The 26,532-nt window shown below is 31.2% G+C and overlaps 2 protein-coding genes and 1 long non-coding RNA gene across 4 annotated transcripts in view; 2 read left to right on the top strand and 1 right to left on the bottom strand.

Annotated features, from left to right (window-relative positions):
• LOC135193389 (uncharacterized) overlaps positions 1–26,532 on the bottom strand; it is a 312,018-nt gene that overhangs the window by 163,068 nt on the left and 122,418 nt on the right. The window lies entirely within an intron of this gene.
• The window catches only part of LOC113400109 (elongation factor Tu), a 184,342-nt gene that overhangs the window by 19,961 nt on the left and 137,849 nt on the right, over positions 1–26,532 (top strand). The gene's annotated exons all lie outside the window — the stretch shown is intronic.
• The window catches only part of Stw (straw), a 47,861-nt gene that overhangs the window by 15,587 nt on the left and 5,742 nt on the right, over positions 1–26,532 (top strand). For both annotated transcript variants that reach the window (XM_026639103.2, XM_026639104.2), the window contains exons 2-5: positions 23,089–23,527; positions 24,650–24,934; positions 25,339–25,814; positions 26,196–26,380. In XM_026639103.2, coding sequence (XP_026494888.1) covers positions 23,089–23,527; positions 24,650–24,934; positions 25,339–25,814; positions 26,196–26,380 — 1,385 coding nt within the window. The remainder of the gene's footprint in view (positions 1–23,088; positions 23,528–24,649; positions 24,935–25,338; positions 25,815–26,195; positions 26,381–26,532) is intronic.

Below are 26,532 nucleotides of genomic sequence, written 5' to 3' on the forward strand. Positions count from 1 at the left end.
CTTCTCCTCAAAGGGAGAGGAGGCCTTAGCCCAGCTGTGGGAAATTTACAGGCTGCTAATGTAATGTAATACTATTAAAACTGTTTCTTTATTCAATTATCTGGCTGTATAAAATCGGTTGTATTTTAAATAAAAATCCTTAAAGAAATAATCACTTCTTAATTTATGCGGGTAATATCTGTAAAGTTTATATAAATGTGCGTGTAGTAGTGAAAATTATTTAACCTTCACAAATGTCATAATTGCGAGCGAAACTGCAATAACAATTGCACATCGGATGTGCCTTCCCATCTTATAATGACCTATTATAATATCATTAAAGTACTACCATTGTTGCAATACAAATCACACACGGACTGACATTCATGTGACGTTAAGTAGACAGAAGAATTGCGTGAACGCCCAAACGACTCAAGTTAAGATTAAATCAGACGGACACTTTCTATAAATTATTCATAATGAAACTAATATCACTAATCTTAAGAGTATCTACTTCATATAAGATTATGTGGAAGATAAAAGAGTTGGAATTAGTATACGTTGATTTTAATGCAGGATTATTATATTCAATGGAAGTTATTAATTAGAATATAAGTTTGACTGTGTAGTTTCTAGATAGAATCTAGTTTCAAATTTAATTAATATTATGATTTGCAAAATAAACATACAAAATTACTATTTAAGTTTAAATACTGATTAGTTGATTAATGGCGTAAATTATGATTTTTTTTTTTTACTGAATCCTATGTATAGTCTATAGACACTGTAAGTGTATAGTTTAACATTAACAGACAAGAAATAATAAAGCTACTAAAATTACAGATAATAAATATGATTCATTTCCCTATTAACATAATTTAATCAATCCAAAAAATCCATTTTTTAAACGAATTGTATTCAAAGTATTAATTTCTAACATTCTAAAAGTTGACATTAAACGGTAAATCTGAGTCAAAACAGAAAATTCTAGAATAATAACGGACAAACTTGTCAACCGGCCGTGGTCGGTTCGCGGTCGAGTTACTCGACAGTTGGAGACGCATGTTTCCTCCGAACCACTTTTACTCGCTGAAAAGAAATTATTTATAACAAACCGGACAAAATATGTACGTGAAGATCATGGATTAAAGTTACATACATCTTTAGTACGACCTTTCCCTTACAATATAGAATATTGAATTAATAAACCGATATAGCTCAGTGGATAGAACACTCGCAAAGCCGAAGGTAGCTAATTCAAAGTCTGACAAATAAAAATTTGTTTGTATATGGTTAATTTTCGTTTTTAATTTATTTGTACTCGGTGTTGAAGGAAAAGATCGTGAGGAAACCTGAACGTTTCGCATGAAATTTGTAACCAGACAACACACAGAAGCAGTGTGGTATCGTGAACTACAAACTGTCACTAGCAAGAATGAAGAGGGTTTTTGTTTTATCTGTTTAATCTATAAATTGTGTATATTTATACATTTACAATTGTGTATATTATACAGCCAGTAACACCAATCAAACGAGATATGCTTCTATAAATCTGCTCGATAACTTAACTACAAATCTTAGACTGTACAATGGAAACGTATACAATTAATTTGATTATTCAAACGAATGCTTTAAACGTTTCACACAAATAGAAAGTCGGATGATAATAATCTAACTATAATAATAATCTCTTAGATGTATATCAATAAAAGGCAATGTCCTTAGTTAACATCGGTCATCGACGCAAAGCTCTAACAATAATGCATAAAATATTTAAATGTGTTTTTTTTCTGTTTATAATTTTGACTTAGGAACGACTTTTGCCGACGTTGATCTTAAACGTCATCCAATCGAATTACAATATTTAGAACACCAATCAAATAAATATTAATATTTAACAGCTCCTTTTTTTATTTTATTTTTTTATTTCTTTTAAAGACGTCACAGACAGTGATTCGATTTATTATTTTGAGAATAAACTTATACCATGCACAGACTATAATATAACAATATGTTTTAAAATATTTGAAATGCGTGCACTCGCAATTAAAGCGTTATGAATACGCCGTTTAAGCAAGCGTAAAAGAAATTATCCCACACTTAGTCTGCAACATAAATTACAGCAGTAAAACAAATAACGATGAGAAATTGACTTCCGAGATGTTATATTGGTGAAATGTTATGTAAAAATCACAATTTTTCGCAATCAACGCGTTATGGCGGCTCTAAGAACGTGTGAAATTACACGTCGTGCATAATATCACGTCATACGCAATTAATTATTTAACGACATAGTGTTAACTAGTGATTATATGTGTAACGAAAATATTTAAGTGTTCAATCGAACGTTAAATGTTTAGGGCATACAGTTCAGTATAAATGTAAGCCATAAATGTCTCGTTAGTTGAGGTTGGAATCCCGGGTCGGGTTTAAATTTATAAGGCGTCATCGTGAGAGAATTTTCAATAGCAGTCTGGAGTTGGATAATTAGCCAAACTGTTCCGTCTCTCAGAAAGATCGTTGCAGTTGATCCTACATGATCCTACTGATCTCTGGTTATGTCATATTCCCTTTCACGGTACAATGAGTGTGGCCCACCTGCACCTGCGCACATACTTGTCAACCTACCCAGTTTTGGCGATTGAAATAATTTCACTTGCAATTTAAATTTTTATCAATATTTAAATACATAAAATAAAATTAGTTCATTTAAATATTTATATATTCGTTTCATTTCTTCCTTCAAGATATTCTAGATGTTTACTCATGGTATTTGCATCTTCTTCTTTACATAGTCAGTGATAATTGCTTGGTTTAGTTAGTATATCTGTCTTTGTCTATCTCTCTCTATCTCTTTCTTTCGCTTTCATTAAATTATTCAATGAGCACCACTCATTACTTTCGTACCTATCATTGTTAAATATTTTAATTGGCATAAAATATTACGCGAAAAACCTCCATATATTAAAACCGTGAGTTTCGCTTTTGAAAATTCATGTTTCCGTTATTAAAATAAAATTCATATAAAGACTATATTTATGTAAAATTAAATTCCACGCGACCGAATTTGAGCTTCATAATATAATTGCAAATAAATTATTTTACATGTTGTATAATACGTGGAAAATATATATTGAAAATACCATTTTGATGTTATAGTCACCATAATAAATCATTGTATATAAATATATGTACTATATAATTAGACACCTTTACCCACGGGCATTGGCAATCAAGCAAGTATAAATGACTTCTTGCACCATCAATATATTACTAACCAGGGACTCAAAACTCTATGTCCTTGTGCCCGTAAATACACGATTCAGTCACACACACATACGTTATATATCAAATCTACTTGTAATATTACAGGAATCTGAACATTCATTAACTTGTCAATTACGTTTAGTTCTTAGAATAACTTTCTAACGCTTGCTTTTAATATTCACGTTAATGAATAATATCACACGTTTTGTTTCACGTTATGTGGAACTAGGATCTGTTTAAACATTAGCCAATCATAATGAATTATACCTTCAAGCCATTGACATAGACGCTACATTTACATTTCATTATTATTATTATTTTATTTATAATAAGACGGCAGACTTGCAAAAGGTCAATAAAGGCAAAAAAATCGGGCACTCTTTTCATTGCGATGCGCCACCAACCTTTATTTTATGAACTGAGATGTCAATTCACATGTGCCTGCAATTACACTGGCTCACTCGCCCTTCAAACCGGAACACATAATTGCTAAGCTTTGCTGTTTATCAGAATATATGGTGAATGAATGACGCGAGTCTAGACCGGTGTGCGTTATTGCTGTCAGAAATGTGTGTACATAAATGGATTGCAATGAAACGAAAAACAAAATATTGATGCGCTTAAATTTAAGTGTTATATCTTCTAGTTTTAATTAAAATATTTAAATATATTTAAAACATTATAATAGAAATGCAGATAAAATAAACATCAAATATCACTAACAAGAGCAGTACGACAAATAGTGATTCGTTCTGGACGAATCACTATTTGTCGTACTGCTCTTGTATTTCTGATAATCAAGTTATTTGCATAAGTCGTAACACGTCCGGCTTTCCTTCCTCTTTTCTAATAATAAAACATTACTTAAGTCGTTTTTCTAGTTTAGTTTGCTAGTCATCTGTACTCAACCGGTTAATTTTACCTACGTCACAACTCTTCCACAACTTACATTTGGATATATAATAGAAACTTCAAGCTTGATCAGCACCAGAACCGTGGCAAAAGAAATAAGAAAACGCTGATAAAATGATGAAAATAAAAATAAAGCAAGAAATTGAAATTGATAGCTGTGATTTTAAAATATCCAATAATCTGAATAAACGCTGGTCGAAAATGAAATGACACGGTTTATTGTAAAAAAACTAATAGCGTTACAGGGAAAGTCGGCAGTCGCTCCAGATACAAAATAATGTATTTCTATCGAACAGTGAAACCAGTTAGAAGAACGCGCGCGGAAACTAAACCACATCGGTTCAGTCACGTGCGATGTTCTTGAAAGTGCAAGTTGAAAACAAACATTGATGACTCAAGAACACGACTTCGACTACGACATAGACTTAAAATTATCCAAGTATGTCAAACAGTATAAAGGAAATTACATATTACAACTACTTCCTGCAACATAAACATATAATGTTGCCTAAATTTCTGCCGACGATTAACATTTAAGCGAATACTATGTATTGAAAGGAAAATTAAAATATGATTATAGCATAAATAATCATAGCATTGCATATATAAATAATAAAATAAACGGTAGTGAATGAAGTGACTAACACCTAACCCAGATAAGTTATACGTGTATCCTGTGGAACTTACGACATTAGAACGACCGATACGACCAAGTATAAAGTGTTCGGTAGTTTTTATACCTCTCAGCATAAAAGCTAAAATGCATTAAAACGTTATTACACGTGTACACGCACTCTAAGGCAAATGCTTCGAAATGCCAGCGGAAGTCAAAGCAGAAACGCTTAGTAAAAGACTAATCCGTTCTTTATGTTCGCAATTATTTAACAGCTCACAAGATGGAACATTATTTAGCACGAAAGTGTGGCAACTCATCCGTGAAACGTTCATTATAAATAGTTAAGTAATATTAATTGGTATCCAGCAATCTTCTTTATAATTAAAGAAAAGATTATTGCTACTCCTAGCCTCGTTACTGCTTGACGCAATTACGATGTTACGAAAAAAATACTAATTGGCACTAAAAATGGAACACTTGGATTTGGCTGCATTAAACCGTATGTTCCGGATTGATTGATGAACCGCCATTTTGTTATGTGTACTATTAACACACTCTTAACGCCTTCGCAACAGTTGAATATTTCGTGTGGAAAATTATACTGTTCAAGATATACGGCTAATGTGTCCAATTAAAGTTTTAAATGCAAGACAGTAAATGACCACACCACAAAATAGAATATCACATAAAATGTGGAATTATATACATACGTGTACATTTTCCGTGAAAATATTATGCGTGTTTAAACAAACGTTTGATTAAAGCATGAGCAATTATATACATAAATTTGTCGACGTGTTAATGATACGTAATTATTCCACGCATATTTTAATTGCCACCGAAAATGAATAACAATCTCTTCCGTGACGCACTGATGACGTTTTGTCTTGCAAGCTTATTGACGAATATAGTTCAATTTTATATATCATGCTACCTATTGCTATTATATGCTGGCTATAATACGTGAACGCTTATAATACGTGATATACTGAACCATATAAACATCCTACTTAACCTTGAATTAAAATATCGTATATGTCAAAAATACAGCTTGAACATTTAAAACAGTAGTTGCCATAGTAAAAAACAATATATATGACGCCAATGCGAATTCCCATTGATTATAAGTTTTCAAAACAATGTCCAAACAGACAGATAGCCACTAACTGAATACCGTCCAATATTGATAAACGCGCTGTAATTACCGTAACGAAGTGATTGCTACTTGACCCGTGCTGCACACTGATTGATCACTAATTAATAATTTATTAATTAGAATATACATAACTCGTGTTAGTTTCAACATAAATTCGCATATTTAAAGATAAATGAAATATAAATCAAAATAAATGCTTTCTGTGTCATTTATTGAACTAGATATATAAATAGATAGTTATTAATACCAGAAATGGCCCAGTGCTTAGAATACGTGAATCTTGACCAATGATTGTGGAGTCAAATGTGTTTAGTGTTCAATAAATTTTCATGTTTACAATCCATCTAGTGCTCGGGGGTAAAGCAAAACATTGCAGAAAGACCCGCAAATGACGCTAGAAAAAAAAACTAGCACATTTTTATCGTATAGCCTGTTGTAGTAAGTTCCAAACCTTCGCCTAGAAAGGGGAGGAGGCCTTAGAAGTGGTACATTTAAAGGCTGTTACTTTACTTTTACTTTAGTTACCAAAATTAATATATTAATGTAACATTACAACATAATATGTTACTGAAATATACTAAACGAGAAGTAAAGATTTAAATCTCCACAATCTCCGTAAGATTTATTTCATTTTTATTGTAAACTCTACACGTACCCATTTGCTATTGTCCGCCACACTTAAATCTAGGACATTCTAACCGCAAATGTAACATAAATATTGAAATGTTATGTTACGATTTATACATTGTTTTGATTGAAACTGTTCCGATTTAATTTTGGCTGTATTCTATTATTGCTTTAACAATTTAAAAAAAATATCCGTTTATTCTTTATAAAGAGCGGATATTAAATACAAGGTATTACATTTTAAGCTTTTCTAGTTCCATATGGTTCCAAGTTTAATTAAAAACGTCATATATTTTTTTAATTGAACTATTTTATAGAATCGACCTTAAACAACGGCCTCGTTGGTAATTTATAAAACATTATAAATAATTTCATACAAAACATTTTTTAATGTATTTCGTCAGTGTATTGTTTACCCTTCAATTGCTAGACAAAAATTTAATTTAATAACATTAGTATTAAGGAAATTGTATCTAACTCCTGAGGCGATTTAGTCTGTGGCATTGATAGTTTTTGTTTCATTCTAATTAAGTTATCATACATTCAAAATTAAGTATAATGCTATCGTTCACTTCTGATAATCAAGAATATAAAATGAAATTAGGACATACTCGACACTCGCAAATCGATCGTGAAATGTCAAAAAGTGATATGTGACACTGAATTGAAAGTATGACAATAATTATTTAAAGAACACGCGCATCAAGATACAGACGCACCTTAAGTCGCTTTAAATTTCAGGAGTAAAACACGAGCCTTTTTAAACGGTGTTTGTAAATAAAATATAACATTTAAATATATATATTTTCATGATATTGGTATATGGAGGGTAAGTCATCTCTGCCCATGGGCATTGGCGCCTGGCGTTACACTGGCTCACTCACCCTTCAAACCAGACCACAATAACACTGAGTAGGTATTACTGTTTTCCGGTAGATCTTATCAGATATATGAGTGGGTGGTACCTACCCAGACGGGCTCACACAAAGCCCAACCACCAAGTAAACATGAAATAATGTTAACATTAAAACAACACTATTAAGCAAGAAGTTTTAAGCCACAGCTTACCATAAACGTTCATAATGGGACACAAATCAGTGTGTTCTTATACAGAGTTGCTTAACGCAGTCTATTGTTTTTCAAAAGTAATTATATCAAGCAGTGTTATTAATTCAGAATGTCTACAACGTTAATTGTGTAAAGGAAAGACTCCACGGCCATCGGACACGGTGTATGAGCATTCTATTGTGTCACCTTGCTGAGACCCTATCTTATTTCCGCTGTGACAAAATACTATACTGATCAAGGTACACATACGGGGGCCAATATGCAGCCCTGGTACTTTGACGAGACGAAATAAACAGATATATCGGAAACATGTACTCGATGGTAGCAATTAAATTGATATCAAGCAACCATGGCTTATACGAGACTATTGGATTATATTATATAATACATTTGTCATAATGATTTAACTAAGAGAAAAACAATATAAAACGTTAAATATTTCCTTATGTATACGGAAGACAATTAATGTTATTATTTTATGCTACATAATCAATCAATAATGTTTACAAGCATTGCACGCGTTAAAATAATCGCTGTTTCTCAGTGTAATACGTAATCTCTATTCAAACACTTTTCTCTTTATGTAAATAAGGTATTACATATATAAATCTGAATCACTTAAGCATTCGACTAAATACAATAGGTTTTGTAAAAAATAATAAGGTACATATATGTATCTTTTTAAAAAAAAAAAATAGGGTAGTGCTTTTTTCATATTCTTAAATATTATATGCAAAGAGAACAACATGTTTTAAAAAGAAAAAAAAATAAGGATATAAATTTAAAAAATCATACAAGTAATAAGGCTGCTAAATAATTCTAATTAAATCTCTATAAAATATATAAACATTCACTAGGAATTTGTTTCGATAATTATTATTTTTTATATTTATTATTAATAAAATTACAAAATCCAACAAAACATTCAAGTCGTAACGCAAGTTATCGATAATGTACGGTCATAAGATATTTAAAATCAAAGCATGTTTAGTTGGTCCAGTTTAATATGTGAATTTCTCCATTTCGCTTTCATTTACACCTACATCCGTGACGTCAGATTATGTTCTATGAATCAGCAGATGTTTGAAGCATAATAATGTAAAGGCGTTGTCTTTGAATAGAGAGTATTATAAAAATTATACGTGCTGACTTTGCAAGAAACGTGAATGTAGAAAGATAATTACACTGGACATAGAAACTAACTATCATAATAGATAACCCATCAGATATTCTACCGCCAAACAGCAGTATTGTTGTGTTCATGGTTTGAAGGAGGAGTGAGCCAGTGTAACGGCACAAGAGACATAACATCTTATTTCCCAAGGTTGGTGGCGCATTGGTGATGTAAGGAATGGTCAATATTTCTTACAGCGCCATAGTCTATGGGCGATAGTTACCACTTACCATCAGGTTGTCCATTTGCTCGTCTGCCTACCTATATCATAAAAAAAGATAAGCTTATCAAATTTTCCTGCAGCGTCAATATCAATTGTTAGGTTAATTTTCATTTATCGTCGCTATGAGAGTCGTATAATTTCTATTATTTTATAGAACTACAAACTACAAGTCATAACTTCCAATTACAACATCGTACTACTTATAAGTTGCTTGCTAATTAGCCTATAAACTCCCTAATATCTCTAATATTCTATAGTCTGTATAACACGCCGTGTGAAATGAATCCTGCGCATTCGAACCCGTATATCATTACTGTTAAACTCGAAACAATCTCTCATTATTGTATTATTGTGTCCGCTCTGTAATTTACAAACCGCCGTAGAAATATTGTCTCTGATTTCAAATCGACTTATCACGACTGTGCACTTTTAATAAACGCCCACAACGTTAAGTCACGTTAGGTCTTATTGGTAGATTGATCGAGTATTGCCATCGTATCGAATTATAGAAACGGTGACAATAGGGCCCTGTCGACGCTTACATCGTGTCAGCAATAGTTAACCTTATAAATTTACATATGTACATACATAATCGTCGCAACGTTTGTCGTTGTACTGTCAAATAATTTATCTTTATTAATATTCGATTCAATCGAGAATTCGATTTGTCTTGAAACTGAAAAGATCACACTGTTTAGGTGTTTGTGAACTACATGTGACGTTTTGAAATAAATAACTCACATGTGAAACTTTTTAGCGATTGGGTTGGATCTTTAGACGATTTTTATAATTGAGACACACTGTACCGAATGCTACCGACACCATCTGTTGTTTCATAAATCTACGCTCCGTAGTATCTTATCTTAATCGCCTTGGAACTAAATTCTCAAGATAGACATTGAAGATATAGTAGGAACACTTCCTATACAAATATTTACATTGACTACACATTCGCAACGCCTTTAATACTGTATGACATTGTACAAAATTAAAATATTCTGGAAGAAAGCACACACACATACGTGGTTTTAATAATACAAAAGCAATAAACTGTTTATATAGAATTCTATATTATATAGATTTAACGTGACTTTTATAACTATTATAATGTTATGCGACCGAAAACGGCAGTCGATAAAGATTGCCGATATCGATATTCGTGAATCAATTTACCATGGGTAATATTTATCTCATGCTATTAAATGTTAATGTCAAGCTGCGAACAGCTAGTTCAATATATTATACAAACAAAATAATAATATATATTTCAACATATATTTTATAACAAACTCACTTCAGCTGTGTTATTATGATGTTGTATCGTCACAGTTATCGATAAATTTAAATCAAATATTTTTTTAATAGTTAGTGGTGAGCTTTTATTGGAAAAAAAAACAAATTCAGAGATATTAATGTTTGCGATTTTTAATTTCGACAACGAATTCACGCTAAAAGAAACCGAGAGCTTCGACGTTTAATTATAAATGTATTGAAAATTTATAATATATTTCACCAACACATGTTAAAAACAAAATCGTTGCCAATTGCAGTGAAGGCTCGCCTTTATATTCGTTTGGTGCATTCCCATTAAAATAAAGCAGTAGTTATCAATGTACCGTTTGATAACCAATACTTTTAAACTAGTATTAATTAAATTCAGAAACAAAACTGTAATTACTAAAGGTAATAAGTATTGCATAAAAGTCACATTTAATTGACTCTAATTATATTGTAGCTTTGTTTATATAAGACATTTCGATTTATAAATATTTATCATTCTAATTACTTGAAATGATTAAGCTTGTCGATTCTTAAATATATGTGTCCTGAATTCCGTTCAAGTATAATACCATATAAGGTGATGTATGGTTAATTAAATCCTTATCACACAATTCTATTGATCATGTTATTTTATGCAATCTGATAAATTCAACTACAAAATAAAATCGCATGCTTAAGCTTTGATAAAATTATACGAATCAAGTTCAATTCATACATTTTAGGAAGATATTTACTATTTTATATTATTTTAATATATTATTATTTAAGTGTAACATCAAATAATAAATTCACACCTTTTTTTTTATAATAAATATTGGACAACATCACATACATTACTCTGATCCCAATGTAATTAACTAAAGCACTTGTGTTATGGAAACACTCAGACCCAAGACAACATAGAAAACTAATGAACTTTTTTAACATCGGCTCGGCCGGGAATCAAACCCGGAACCTCGGAGTGGCGTACCCATGAAAACCGGTGTACATACTACTCGACCACGTAGGTCGTCAAATCAAAATTATATGTATATGTGAATGACGATATATTAATATTTAGACAAGTGTCTTTTTTTTATTAATACCTTAAAAATAGTTAACAATTCTATAACTCAAACAAAAATCAACAAAAAGTTTTATTTTTTGTTAAGTTTTTTTTTTTGCTTATACAAAAAGATATTTTGTAATATTCAATGGACGACCAGTGATTTAAGCGCCAATCATGGCTGCTTTTTGCAAAGAATATCCTAACAAGGGCCGTGAGTTCCGAAAGCGTGAGTAATGGATGATGTCAAGGTACCAATAAGAGTAAACCTGGCAGACAAAGAAAACTTGCATCTGAACACAAATATATATTTTACTATGAAAATATAATTAAAAAAAATTATAAAAAAATTAATGGAATCAATGACGAGACTTTTATTATATGTTCATAAAATTAATATCAAAAGATGCAACGCCTTTCGAAGGTTTTAGTTGTATAAATGGGCTTCGCAGTTTCACCCGAGTTTAAATACTATTGACGAGACAAGCGTAAATTTCATGCTCTTCTATCTAACTTCAAACTATTATTTAACGTTAAACCGAATAACATAAAATATAGGATATCAAAATTTACATCTTTGTTTGTTTTGTAATTAAAAAAAAAAAACATCAGAACTGTCAAAAAATACTATACTAATAAAGAAGCGTAGTATTTTAAAATGATAAATTATAATAATTTCTATAAAACAACTAACTATAATACCTACGAGTATTATACAACTTTTTTTTTTTGTTTATGTTACAATACAATTATATTTGCATAATAAACAAACTAAGCTCATAAATACTGTATCGTAAGACACGTGCGAACCGTCTCATACATTGTGAACTTTATTGTTCTCCTGTATTGCAATCGATGCATACTGCACCCAATCTACTAACATTGTCCGTGGGAAAATATGGACAAAGCTGTCAAGAAGGAATTAAGGTTAAGGACATCATTGCAATTTTCTCAAATCGCTAAAAGTAGGCCACCTCACCATAATGCCTTTATCATTTTGTATCCATCTACTATTTACAGTAAATTACATATTTTTTGTAATTTTACTTCATGTCCTTGTTGATTTTGTAAGATATAAGAATGTGTTATTTTCTAATTAAATGTATATTAACGTAATACCGACGTGCGTAAAGTTACATTTTGTGCGCAAGCTCACAAGGTCACAAAAGTGCTGGCCGTTTTGTCATTTTTTAAGTTATATATTTAATATGTCTGTATTTTTGAGTCACATTTAATACATGTCGTTTTGCAATGTCATTTAATATTTACATAACCTAATAATATTTTTTTTACATTATTTTTTTAATTTTAAAGTTGAAATTGTAATTTTAAAAAATCTTTATAAATAATAAAATTACTGCTGGTAAAATGGCAACCCTAGTCCCCACACATACGAATTATAACGTGCTCAATGCTCACCTCATTCATAATACACGCTAAGGGCGGTCGCTCACCGAGAGCATTCGCTTGTAATGTAACAATTGTTGCCTGTAGTCGAATCAGTTATTTTTACACGATCAGACAACTTGTATCATTAGAGGTTGTGCACTATAAAGCTCAATTACTTTCTCTTACTTGTGTACTGTTCGAATCAGAATTATTACAATCTATTCCAATGCTCCCGGTGAGGGACCGACCTTATGATACGTTATAATATGTTCGTACTATTTATACCGGAAAACCGCTAATCTTTGTGTTCTGAATATTTTAAAACACGGTATTTTGCAACGGTACCTTTTTATACGTAGTTTTATTTGTTCTATTATTATAATAGTGTTAATTCTGCATTCGGTTTTCAAAAACTTTTAAAAATGAATGGATTATAATTTTTTTTTTCAATATACGGCTGACTACAATTAGAGCTTTGGACAATTCTATATAATGTCAGTAAAGAAAAATGTTTCCACTGTAATACAGTAAAAAAACGTAACTTGACCGAGATTACACGGGGATTACATAATGTAAAGCCATATTACCCTCTATTATAAATGTCGTTAAACTGTCATTGCGTTATTTTATACATGAAATATCAAATCCAAGATTCGACTTACTTCATAAACATTCCCAGAAACATTTATATAAGTATTTTATTTATTTAAAGAAGTATGAATATATACAAATATATACAAAATAAAACTAGGATAGCACAGTATAGTGAAAAAATATGCTACTTCAACTTTTCATATAATTATTTATTTCGTAAACAAATCATACATATATATTAGAGTATAGTTTAAGAGTAATTGTAAATATAATCAGATTTATAATGAAACCTGTTTTTATCTAGACTAAAGAGTAACAGGCAATAATCATGTAACTCATGTACATACTTCTATGGAGTCAATCAACGAGATACATATTGGACAGTGTGTCAATGACCAATGTGTTCATAACATATTCCATGGTCACGAGGCATATGTTCCATAGATACTACACGAAAAAACGTACACCGTTTTAGTAAAAATATATTTATTTATACTGGTGATAAAGTCTTGTAAAACATCCACAATACAAACCAACACGACCCCCCCCCCCCTTTCTCCTTACTCTAATTAATTATTCTATTCTACCGCAAAGTCGATGAACTTTATTGTTGTATTCCGATTTGAAGGATGAGGGAACCATTGTAATTACATGTGGCAAAGGATGTGACATCTTCGAAATTGATCATACTTGCGCCATATTGACGGGGTAGGCGTAGATATGTGTGGTTATTATGGCATATAATCGCTAAGCAAGCTTGTACTTAATGAAAAATTGTAATCTAAACAATTTCCATTAATCAAAATACCACATATTAAAACTCACAATCTTAGTTTCAACTATAAATCGAACTCCATATTAAAATGATATAATCTAACCGATATGGAAAACGTTATTCGAGTTGAAATTATCTTGCCCCATAACTGTGTGCCCGATATGGTCTGAAGGTATCATAAATAGATCCATGCTAATTAAACCCAGCTTCATTAGAGATTCGCTCCGACAAAACATCGTGGGAATACATTTAAAACAATTTTAAAAGTGAAAACTGCAACATGTTTCGAGATTCCAGGTAAAATTAATACAGTTATACCTTATTAAAATACTTATGTATGCTACGTATGTCCAAGTTTAGATAAACGACAAGTTTTCGACCGCGGCTTCGCTAGCGTGTTACGTATAAAAAAATATGTCCTTCCTTGGAGTTCTAACTTGCTTCACACCAATTTCATCAAAATCGGTTCAGTGGTTTAGCCTTGAAAGCGTAACAAACGTACAGACAGAGCTACTTTCATAATATTAGTATAGATTGTCATTGTAACACAGAATACAAAGGTAATATCAACATATAAAAATCGCTTCAAACAAAATATGGAACGAAGCTCATAAGCAGATTACGTACTAAATATAAATGTTAAATCAAAAGTTTTCTTGGCCTTGTTACAATAATCGATGTAAATTACTCGATTCTATTACGTGGTTTTTCGCGCCTTTGTTACTTAAGTACATTTTGTTACATTTTTTGTGTGCATTCAGTCTAATGCATTTTAATTTCCGAAACTGCTCACCTGGAACCAGTTTAAGGGTTAATGATCCGTAACTTAATAGACAATTTTTGCACTATTAACCTGTCTTATAATTAAGTCAATTTGCTATTTATTGCAATGGATTCGTAATATTCTTTGAGTTTTTAATCCATAAAATAGAAGTGTTACATCTGTTTCAAGATCAAGACTTTTATATATTAACCACAAATTATTATTAAGTTTACATATATAACCTCTTATCTTAAATTATATTTGAAAAAGAAAAAACTAAATAAGATAAACTGAGTTTTTATTTTTTCTATTTTGAAAACAAAATTCGTTTTAAAATGAAAATGTAGAAGTGGAAAAACACGCATTACATTGCAACAAAGGCCGTTAGGTCTTTAAAAGAGAGTGTTTATGGTCTGCGTTTATTTTATTGCAAAGCAACTATGTGAAAAAACACTAACAAAAGCTATATTTTACAATGAAACGTGCGTGCTTCTAACTAATCCGATCTTATTTTGCAATATCACATACAAAACGATATACATTCAAAGTGAAAGCATATATTCATATGCGTTATAGTCATCTGTATATCTTTGATATGGAACCGTTTTCCATTAAGTGTTATTAAGTATGGCACCTTTGTTTTGTTCTTTTTCATTTTGATTCTGGAATATATTTTGTAACGCGATTTGCTTTATACGCCTTATTAAATATCGGTATTTCTTCATTGAGAATAAATGTTGCCTGTAGAGTTTTCGATTTTCTATAAGACTCGTCTGATACAGTTGGCTGTCTACGAAAGATCACTAGCATAAGCAAGAAGATTGCCGAGCGACTTTTGTATTTTTTTATCTGTGGTCTATCTTAAATTTATTTGACATATTTACATATAATCTGTACATTTATCAAAACTCAAAGTGTGAACTGCAATTCATACGAATAGCACACACATAAAGCATAAATGGTAAATGGTCAGGTGAAGGTAAGCCATTAATGTTATCGTCGCATAAGATAGGTCATTGCCTTACGTAATACCGAGTTCGAATGGTTCTATTTTAATTGAACTACATATTTTGAACAACAAAAGAATAAAAACGAAATATTCGTGATGATTTTGAAGCATATTTTGTAACGAAATGTCAGATTAAACTACTAAAACGAATTATCAGAATCGATTCAAAATCGGGATCGATATATTTAAAAAAAATAACTCCGAATTAATAACCTTCTTATTTTAAATTCTAAAAATATACAATCGACACCACAAGTTGCTAAAAAACGTACATTAGTCACCACTTAATTGCTTAATCAAAGTTATCACAGTTATGTGATAATTAAATAATAATTTACCACTAATATGAAACAAATATTAGCAGATATTTAGTAACGCAAGTCTCGTGCTCGCTAATATAATAAAACACGTGTTTTATACGATTACATACGTTTGATAAATATTAATATCGATATTAGCATATTTATGGTGATTTATGAACGATGATAACTATTGTGTAATGTGATTAATCTATGCGATAAAAGTATAACCAAGTAAGATGTTGAAAGATACTCGTAACAAGGTATTAAGTGCTATAATTAACGGCTTATATTTATTCGGAGTTTATAAGCACTTTATGCATTTAAGAGTATAACTAATTAAATGTAATATATATTTTTGACCGGTGATGTCATTTTTTTTTTTAGTATGGATAGGCAAACGAGCATATAGTTACGACGCGAATACGCCACACCACCCTTAGGAACTAATATGCTCTGTCCAATGGGCATGTATTTATACTGACTTGCTCACCATTCAAACCACAACACAAATATCTGATGACGGGTGTTAGGTACCCAGATGGGCTTTTACAAGGCCCTACCACCAAGTAAAGTTAAACATCATCGAATAACTTATTTATAGTCAGAATCTATTTCATAAAAAGACAAAATTGGGAAGAAACTAATTGTCCATGACTACAACAACGAATCGTGGAATATGCCAAACTGGGGTCACCAAAGCAGAATGAAGTCACCCATTCTCAATCCATGGGTTTCGTAAGAAACGACTAAGGATTTTTTGGGTTAAGTGTAACCATCAATCGAATGCGTAAGCGTCTGTATCAACCCACAGTCAAACACATCAAACAGTCCGCAGACTGTGCAACAATCGTCTTATTCCTTTCGCAGAACCAAATTGACTACTCAAACTATTTAATGGTTATTACTTATAACCTTTGTACACCAAATCAGTTTACTGATACTATGTATTAAGAATAAAACATCATAATGAATTATTATCTATTAAACCTTTTCTATAGCTTATGCAATGTCTTATGATATACCAATAAGATTACTCAACTACTATTGAATAGCTCGAAAACTACATATATATATATAATATATGTACGGGTAATAGAAGAACCTTAACTACCGGTACATATTTATTATAAAACGACATAAATATTTAAATACATGAAATTACGTAGTTATTTTATAAATTATTTACATACACCCAATACGTAGACATTCACCGATATGAGCCAAGACAGCCGTATTCTGTAAGAACTTACGTCGTTTTACACTCGTGAAATGTTGATAACCAATTTACGATGATACGCTGTTCAGATGTAATGCTGATCTTTGAAATGATATAACAGTTGTAGTCAGCTATATCCTTAAGTGTGTATAGTTTGTTTATTTCTAACGAAATATATCCTTAAAAGATCGTATGTATATATTCATAAAATATAGTAAGAGTTGATGTTAAGTTAGATTCTTATCAGTCATTTTAAACTTGACATTTGTAAACGCTAAAAATCGTTTAAATTGGTGTGTAATAATATGCGCTTATAATTTATAATAAAATTTTGTAAATAGAATAAATCACAATATTATATCAATAAATATAAAAATTACAAATTATTTCAGCAAACCGAATTGCTGCGAGTAATAAAACAAATAAAAAATTATTACGATATAGTTAAGTAAACTATATTTTATGTAATGTCTTAAAGCTATTATAAACATATATAAAACGAAACATGAAATAGCCGATTTGTATACTTTATAGTTTCCGTCATAAATATTGATATATAATTTGTACTAAAAGTAGTTCATTGGGTGCCAACGTCTATGGCAACATACTCTTGTAATTATCACATACTAAAATAAAATTCTACTAAAAAATAAAAGGAACAAATGAACTAAAGCTGAAGATGTAAAATTAATTGTATGACTTCATTATATTTTATAAATAAATTACGATGGAAATAATATGCAATAGATTGAATAAATTTTACACCAAGTTAAAAATAAATAGAACTTCTATAGCTAAATTTGTCGATTTCAAGAGAAACTGATCCATTTAAATTAAATACACATTTTGAAATATTTTTTACGACAAAATTGCGAGCAAGTCTCTAAGGCCTGAATTCATTTTCCTACATTCTAAAGTCGATTTGCGACACGCGACAGCAAAAACAACTGACAATTTCGGACTAGAACTATAATTAAGATCTAACCTGCTTACAATGTTGCGTGTGCAATAAAGTTTCAAATTGAATTGAAAGGCTACGTTTACGCGGTTGTTGAGTTGACAACGAATTAATTTTATGTCAACGTCGTTGCCGTAAGCGGTTGCCGGCTTGTAAACTGGCTTTAGCCTCTAAGACTGTGTTTATTGTTAACATAAACGCTTACGTTGCTTAGTTGCCCATTTCTTTTAAATAAAAATAAAACATATTTTTCACCTCAAAAACTCAACGAAGAGTATTATGAAAAAACATGCACATTTTTATTCATAATAATGACTTTCTATGTCGTCTTCTCTGCCAGGTTTGTGATCGTCCGTCCGCTGTAAATATATTTTACTGCAAAGAATATATAATTTAATATATTTATTTATATTAAATTTTTAATATTTAATTTCAGAATCAAAAATGAATATCTATAATTGAACTCAAAGCTGATGTCAAAAAAATATATATTAAAATACTGAGCATTTATTTTAACGTTACAACATAAATAAATGGATTTATAAAGACAATACACGTAAAAATAGCATTACAATTATACCTGCTGCCCTGAAGTAGGTAAAAAAACAAACATGCTCGGTCTTTTTATTTCACATCGCATGGACATCGTTAGTCGTTCAGAGCAAACTCGATTTGAGTTTTAAGCATCGTTAAATTGTCCACTTTCACTCTTAACGCTCGGATGCACACAATTGTCTACTCGACTAAGTAAAAGCTCGATTCTTTGAATAGTCTATAAAATTTTGTAACACAAAATAAATTAACAAGAAAACAAAGCATTTATGTTAATAAGTAATCTTTTCTCGGGTTCCGTGAATTTAACGATATACAAGTGAATGACTTGTAATTTTTTTTTTCACTGGTTATGTAAAGTATTTGCGAGTCTGTTTCGTAAGATGATCTTTTAAAAGAAATCTTCGATTGTACTAGTATTTGATTTTCGACGATGACGATTGATTCAAAGGTTTTTTTTAATCGTTGACTATCATGCTTCAGGTAAAAGGATGATATGCCAAATATTCGATTATAGTAATATAAAAACATTGTAAACAACTTAATACTTATACATAATAGGTACATTTTATGGTACACATTTAGAACCATATTTAAAAATATTATTTTTGCGAATTTGTTTCGTATGCTGGGTTTTTTTTTTAATTTTATCATCGGCTATAATATTTTAGGCACAAGGACAACATACCATATATCAGAGATCTAAAAAAACAAATATATTTATTACACCCGTCGTAAAAATTATACAATAATATTGATCAAATATAATATAATATATAAATATTTATAAACATTATTATATTATATTTAGTTGAAAATCATCAAACTTTACAAATCTATTATTTAAAGAACAATGTTAAAACCACTCCAACGTAAGGAAATAACTGTAAATTACACACCAACCAATGCTCTGAATTATATAACTAGATAATAACCTAAATCAAGGCGATATTCAACGAGAATAATCGTTCCTAGATTAAATACGAAAGCTTATTGAAACAATTCTAGTGAGTATATCAATCAACTATGATTGATACGTTCGAAGTACGGGTGTTGCTTATAAACGTCCATGAAATACCGAATACTTAGGAACATATCCACTGACCTCACGGATAATGAGTTTTTATTGAAACTAATTGAGTAGGTGCTAATTGAGAAACGAAAGTGACCTTTGTTAAATTAATCATGATTACGCCCACTAGTGATTTGAAACTAGCTAACTGCGATGGTTTTTATTGAATTCTTTAGACGGGAAATCATATACAGAATCAATTATTTCATAAAAATCAAATTTAAAATAATTATTATACATAAGATAATATATGTTATGTCGAGTAAATAATTACAGGTATACAAAATTATTTTTATCATGTAAAATACATTCCAAATTTAAATGACAATATCATATTTACTTACAAATAAAAAATAAAAGATATTTTGTACGTAAGTTAATACTGTTTGATCAGTTGATCAAACAGCATAAACTAATCAAACAAAATAAAACATATTCCAAATTTAAATTACAATACAATATTTTAAAAAGAGAAAAGAAAAGATACAATACATTTTGTCCTTCAAAGATACAATACAGTTTGTTCAGCAGATCAAATAGCATAAACACACAACTTCTCATTTGACGCAATGCATATTTCACTCGAATATTCAAGAGCGTAATTCAAATCGTAGCAACATTATCGAGCAATTTTATAAATCAAATATTTGTGAAAACCCACAATCACAATACACAAATCACGATATTATCAAGAAATTACATTTCGTAACAATCTCAATATCATTTTCGTCCTCAATTCGAAGGTAACAATAACGAATCGTTTGTATTCTGCTTCAGGGCGTTCATGTTTAATTCGTTCGAACGGAACGGAAAACTAGTGTTCCGCTTATTATCATTCTCGTTTAGAGCATACCGAATCATATTCACGTACATCTTAGTTAACTTTGAACGAACTTAGATCGATTTTCTTTACCTATGTATTTACGTAATACTTGAAAATATCATATTATTCTTAATAATCATCTCGGTTTGTAATATTTATTCATTTTATTTTAATCTGCCGTGTTCTTGAGCTGACGAAAATAGAGACATATTATAAATAATTATACATCGGATAGTCTAAGGTCATCAAAACTTCAAACGTTCGAATTATAAACGCAATCAACTGTGAAATTACTGACCAGTTTTATATTTGTTTAAATATAAATTGATTTTAACCAAAAAGAGTATATACGAATACAAGCGGAAATCGTTTTTAATATATATGTCTAAATTAATTATAAGAGTCAAATGAACAGACTATACTACTAACTAAATATATTAAACACAAAGACGGGTTAGCGAAAGTGTGCGCAAACCTAATAAAGCAGATGCACCTTGACAGTTAGTTTTCATTTGTTTTTGATTTTTTTCTCATAATTATATATATCATGATCTAGCTGTTCACATGTTGTGGTTTCAGACCGCATACAGATACTGTTGTTGATATTGTCTTATTTATATCTAACTTTTTTTTTATTGCATTGGGTTAAGATTTGATCATACGTGCTGAGGTATAATTAAAGAAAAGCAATCTTACGTGATTCGTATTACGTACTGTATCATATCATCTGATAAGCTCAGCACACACTGCGTAGTGCGTACATAATTGCAGGCTCGCCCGAATACAATTACTGTGTCGGTAATCAAACTAATAACGGCATATTTGCCTGTAAATTCAGAGTTATTAATCCTCTTGCAGTTCTTAAACGACTTAAAATTATCATTAAATAATAAACATGAAGTTTTCTAAAATAGGATATGTTTTTTTGTATCAAATAAAAAAAATATAATAGGGGTATTTCATGAAAATATACTCGATTTATATTGTTTATTTTTCCACTCTTTATTAAAACAAATGACACGCTGATATCTCAATTTATAAATTAACTTTAAGACAGACGAAACTTGAACTAAATAGACAACGAACTATTTAGTTTAGATAACAGAATTTAAGATGGATTTTTCCCTCAATATGTATAGATTTTTTTAAATTATTTTGATTTGATTCGAACGCTACTAAAAAATTTAAAATGAAAGAATATTGCGCCTACTTATTTTTTGTAGCAATTTTATTTTGTTTTTATTGTTTCTTTATTTTAACAAAAGTCTGATGAGCTTATTTTCAATTAAACTAAATCTGTCTGAATAATTCATCTCGTGCTCAGATGAAAATCTACCAAAGGGGTGTCAACCGACCCATGTTGGTAGAAAAAGCTTTACTTTATTTGTATTTCACTTTACATCGAACATTCCATGGTTATTTCATAAATTGCCATTAGGATTAGGCTACAAACATATTATTCTAATTTAAAATAAAAACTGAGTGTATAGAAGAGCTTATTCCCTTAATTAATTACCGTTTCAATTGGACTATTAAATTTGAATTACTGAGAATATTCTCTTTTAAAGTTATTTTATAATAGAAGGATCTATAACTACATAATTATAACATTTAAAAGCATAACAAACATATCTAAAAACAAATTACAATTAATATTCAATCATACAATTATTCGTAATTAAAAAAGATCATGTTAATAATATGATTATTATAATAGACAATATACAAAAAATATAAAATTACAAGTCAAAAGTGACGAGGAAGTAAAAGTTAAATCGGTTCAGGGTCATGGGTCTTAAGCACCGAACTATAAATAAAAACAGTCCGTAACAGAATGCCCAACGTTGAGTAAGATACGGTGTCGAAACAGAATAATGCGATTGTATCTAACAAAATGTTCAATTAAGTATGACGCTCGATAAAATATAGTGCAACTGTCACAAAATGTAACACACGCCGATGGAGGAAGTAAAAGTCCTTATAATTTAAGGATAGATTCGAGACCGGACTCCTTTTAACTAGTACGATTACAAAACAGTCGTGACAACATTCGCTGGACTTTAACAGTTTCGTTAACAATACGATACAAAATTACCATAAAAGCTATTCGAATATACTGACCAGCCGGTCAGTAACATTCGCATTCCCTCTAACTGAAACATGGCTCAAAAAATATTTTTTGATAATACAAAGAAAAAATTGTCACATTTGTAAAAGCATAATAATGTTTAAATATGTTATTATTATTTTAAATCGTTAGTCTAAACATATTTAATATTATTTGCAGAAGCAATCCCTGATGATCAATCGACGTCAGCGTCATGGTGGCAATCGGGAACAGCGACGCCTTTCCGGGACAATAGTAATTCATTCGCTTCTACACACGGACTCGTTCAAACACATCCGACCGGCAGTGATCCGTTTAACACGTTCGGTTCAGTCGATAGCACAATCGGGCCATCAGCGAATCCCTTCGTGCCAACAAGCGGCAGCGGTCCGCTTAGTGGTGCCAGCTTCAGAAGTAATCCGTTGCCTCCTTTGGCGAGAACCGCGAATGGAAAATTGTCTCTGAAACATTTGGATTTCACGAGCAGCGCTACAGCTGAGCTTAGAAGAAATCCCGCATTGTCAGCCCCTGATGAGTGCGCAAGAGCATGCAGGGAAAATGAACCACCAAGAATTTGTTACTATCATTTCACCCTGGAATTCTACACTGTTTTGGGAGCGTAAGTATTTTGTTTTAATATTATACATTATTATAATTTAGAAACTTATTTAATGGTTTATTTTATAAAGAGGTGTGTTCATTTAAGTTTCCTGAAATAATTATAATCATCTATCACAAAAAATATCTATTCCATTTTTATTCAAACAATAGCTTCTAATTTTAAGAATACTTATAGTATTAACTATTTCCTTTTATAAATCCTGTATTACGCAACGTTGGCCTTTACGTATATTATACAATAAGTGATGCACGTGACTTCGATCGAATGTTTGGAAAAGATGTGGACTTATAAATAAGGTTTTTTATCTATATTTACCAATAAGATGGTATATATATATATACTTTTGTATATAATATAGGTAGCGCAAATAGGCTACTTAATGCTACGTGGTCACCACCGCCAATAAACATTGACCGTGATGGAAACATTCTTTATTACTAGTGAGGAATAGTCTTACAAACTCAATGCATAACCAACCTTGGCAACTAAGATGATCCCTTGTGCCTGTAGTTAGACAAACTCACTCACCATTCAAACTGGAACACTGCAATACTAAGTTTTGATGTTTTGCGGTGGAATATCTGATGAGTGTTAGGTACATACCCGTATGGGGTATAGGTGGGGTTGTCCAAAGCCCACCAACTCAGGCGTACTATGATCTATAGAATGCCATCAATATTAAACATGCTAAATTTTATTGCATTATGTATTGGATTTGCGCATAATTAGAACGAGAGATAAATTAGACAAGCAACTCCAATAATATTAACAAAAAACATCATACAATATATTTTCGGAAATACCAAATAACAATATGATGTTTTTCATAACACACTATATGTTTACTCGACCTTGCTCTTTACCTCTGTACATGTTTACGCGTAATTCGATCCAGTATTAATACCATCAACAGATGACAACTAATAATCACCCTATAAATTAAATTCTTTGCCATGTAATTTAACCATGTCCATTTTACGTGTAATTAACAATGTAATAGATAATTGTTAGTTTATGCAAACCTCTGATAAATGTTTTCTAAACTTAAAATGTATTAAGAGTGCTATTTATATGTAAATTTAATATTAAAATATGTAATGTAATTTTATATCTTTCCAGGGCTTGCCAAGTATGTACACCTAACGCAACCAACGTAGTTTGGTCGCATTGTCAGTGCGTATTAGCGGACGGAGTCGAACGTGGTATCTTATCAGCTAACAGAATGTTGCCTGGTCCTTCTATACAAGTTTGTGAAAATGACAAAGTAGTTATCGATGTAGAAAATCACATGGAAGGTATGGAAGTTACCATTCACTGGCATGGAATCTGGCAGCGAGGCTCTCAATACTATGACGGCGTGCCATTTGTTACCCAATGTCCTATCCAACAAGGAAACACTTTCAGGTAATATTAAATTTAATTACGAGTATATATTCACTGTTAGTATTCAATATTATAACATAACATAACATAATCAGCCTGTAAATTTCCCACTGTTGGGCTAAGGCCTCCTCTCCCGTTGAGGAGAAGGTATGGAGCATATTCCACCACGCTGCTCCAATGCGGGTTGGTGGAATACACATGTGGCAGAATTTCGTTAAAATTAGACACATGCAGGTTTCCTCACGATGTTTTCCTTCACCGCCGAGCACGAGATGATTTATAAACACAAATTAAGCACATGAAAATTCAGTGGTGCCTGCCTGGGTTTGAACCCGAAATCATCGGTTAAGATGCACGCGTTCTAACCACTGGGCCATCTCGGCTCAATATTATACAATATTCATTTATATATTTTTCATTTCTAGATACCAATGGCAAGGTAACGCTGGTACTCACTTCTGGCATGCTCACACCGGTCTACAGAAATTGGATGGTTTATATGGAAGTATAGTCGTTCGTCAACCACCATCCAAAGACCCCAACAGTCATCTGTATGATTATGATTTGACGACTCACGTTATGTTGCTCAGTGATTGGCTCCACGAGGATGCCGCTGAGAGATTCCCTGGTCGTCTAGCTGTTAACACTGGTCAAGACCCCGAGAACGTGCTTATTAATGGAAAAGGGCAATTTAGAGATCCTAACACTGGATTTATGACGAACACACCTCTTGAAGTTTTCACCATTACACCTGGCAGAAGATACAGGTTCAGAATGATTAATGCCTTTGCTTCAGTTTGCCCCGCCCAAATTACATTCGAGGGTCATAATCTGACAGTAATAGCGACCGATGGAGAGCCGGTGCAACCAGTTAAAGTTAACACAATCATTTCGTTCTCCGGTAAGTAAAATTTGACATTAGCTCATGAGTACCTCTATACGTTTACCAGTTTTAATAGGTAGCTATTAAATAACATATCATGATAAGACAATCAGAAAGTAAAAGTTAGAAAACTGGATACATATTCAATATTAATTCTTCAAAGTACCTTGCGGAACTTCTTTATTATTTAACGATATGGATATGTTAATAATCGACCGTTATTTTAATAAGGTACGCCCTGTTATGTCGTAATATATATCTAGTTAACTCGTGCATCAACTCAACCGAAGAGAATTGTATAATGTTGCCGACTGCTTCCTCGATTACGCCGATTTTCTTAGTTAATTGCTATTATCATGAATTGAAAAAAAAAAAGTTTAAAACCACTATTAATTATAGGTGAACGTTACGATTTTGTCATCGAAGCGAACAATATCCCTGGTGCGTATTGGATTCAAGTACGTGGACTTGGAGAGTGTGGTATTAAACGAGCTCAACAACTTGGTATACTTCGTTATGCTAGAGGACCTTATCAACCATCTTCCACTCCACCAACCTACGATGTGGGAATACCACAAGGAGTCGTAAGTTTCTCAAATAAATTTGTATATAAGTGAAAATACGTCAACAAATCGGACTTTAAAACTACAGTTTGTGTAAATAAGTATTCTTAAATTTGGTGCTATAGTACGGTGTTCCCTTTACACACATTGAATGAATTCCTTTTCCTAATCTT

This window comes from Vanessa tameamea, chromosome 8 (genome assembly GCF_037043105.1).
Source record: "Vanessa tameamea isolate UH-Manoa-2023 chromosome 8, ilVanTame1 primary haplotype, whole genome shotgun sequence".
Classification (NCBI taxonomy): Eukaryota; Metazoa; Arthropoda; class Insecta; order Lepidoptera; family Nymphalidae; genus Vanessa; species Vanessa tameamea.